This window comes from Aplysia californica, unplaced genomic scaffold (assembly GCF_000002075.1).
Source record: "Aplysia californica isolate F4 #8 unplaced genomic scaffold, AplCal3.0 scaffold01148, whole genome shotgun sequence".
In the NCBI taxonomy this organism is placed as follows: Eukaryota; Metazoa; Mollusca; class Gastropoda; order Aplysiida; family Aplysiidae; genus Aplysia; species Aplysia californica.
This window is the reverse complement of record NW_004798418.1, coordinates 11,812-13,101: the sequence shown is the minus strand read 5'-3', so window position 1 is coordinate 13,101 and position 1,290 is coordinate 11,812. Positions and strand designations below refer to the sequence as shown.

Below are 1,290 nucleotides of genomic sequence, written 5' to 3'. Positions count from 1 at the left end.
CCTCTCCTCTCCCCCTCACCTCTGAGTGGTATCTTGTGACTGTTCCTGTACTCGCCGGGCGACGTGTGCTCCGGGCTCAGGTCCAGACGGACGTGGTGCTCCCCGGGGCTCCCTTCCTTCCTGTACGACCTGTCGGGAAATACACACACAACACGTGTCGTAGATACAGACACACACAATACATGTCATTGATCGTGTCATTGATACAGAGACTCACACAACACGTGTCATTGATCGAGTCATTGATACATGCACAACCCGTGTCATTGATACACACATAACACGTGTCATTGTCAACATGTGTCATCGACAGAGACACACACACACACAGAACACGTGTCATACAGAGACACACAAACACACACACAACACACATCATTGACAGACACACACACACACACAACACACATCATTGACAGACACACACACACACACACAACACACATCATTGACAGACACACACACACACAACACATGCCACAGACAGATACAACACAATCTCCAATCCCAAACACTTTAACAGATATAACAACAGAATCCCAAACATTCTTTTGGATAGAATAACATAATCCCTAACACAGTAACGGACATAACAAGACAATCCCTAATGTTCTTACATTTTCACGGATATAACAAATCAATCCCTAAAACAGTAACGGATATAACAAAATAATCCCTAAAACAGTAACGGACATAACAATACAATCCCTAACACAAAAACAGATATAACAAGATAATCCCTAATGTTCTTACATTCTCACGGATAACAACAGAATCCCTAAAACAGTTATGGATATAACAACATAAAATCCCTAATACAGTAACCGATATAACAACATAATCCCTAAAACAGTAATGGATATAACAACATATAATCCCTCAAACAGTAGCAGATATAACAAAACAATCCCTAAAACTCTTCCGTTCTTACGTTTATATAACAAAGATAACGCCCGACACTCTACCTCCCCAACCAGCACCGCCCACCACACTCTGTGCTTACCTGCGACTCCGCGAGCTGGGCTGCCGGCTCAGGTGGTTCGAATCCTTCTCTCCGTTCTCGTTGTTGTCGTTGCCGTTGACGTCTAAGCCCTCCTCCTCATTGCCCTGACACACAGACAATGGGTGGGAAAAGATAAGATAGGGTGAGATGAGATGAGATGAGACAAGACGAGACGAGGTGACATGAGATGAGATAAAGTGAGGTAAGGTGAGATGAGATGAGGTGAGGTGAGACGAGATTAGATGAAACAAGATGAGCCGAGATGAGGTGAGGTGAGATGAGATGAG

The 1,290-nt window shown here is 44.0% G+C and overlaps 1 protein-coding gene across 1 annotated transcript in view; it reads right to left on the bottom strand.

Moving 5' to 3' along the window:
• LOC106010959 (voltage-dependent calcium channel type D subunit alpha-1) overlaps positions 1-1,107 on the bottom strand; it is a gene marked incomplete at its 5' end in the record, with an annotated part of 65,252 nt that extends 64,145 nt beyond the window's left edge. The window contains 2 exon segments of the mRNA XM_035973339.1: positions 28-129; positions 1,004-1,107. Coding sequence (XP_035829232.1) covers positions 28-129; positions 1,004-1,107 — 206 coding nt within the window.
• Between the last annotated feature and the right edge of the window lie 183 nt (positions 1,108-1,290).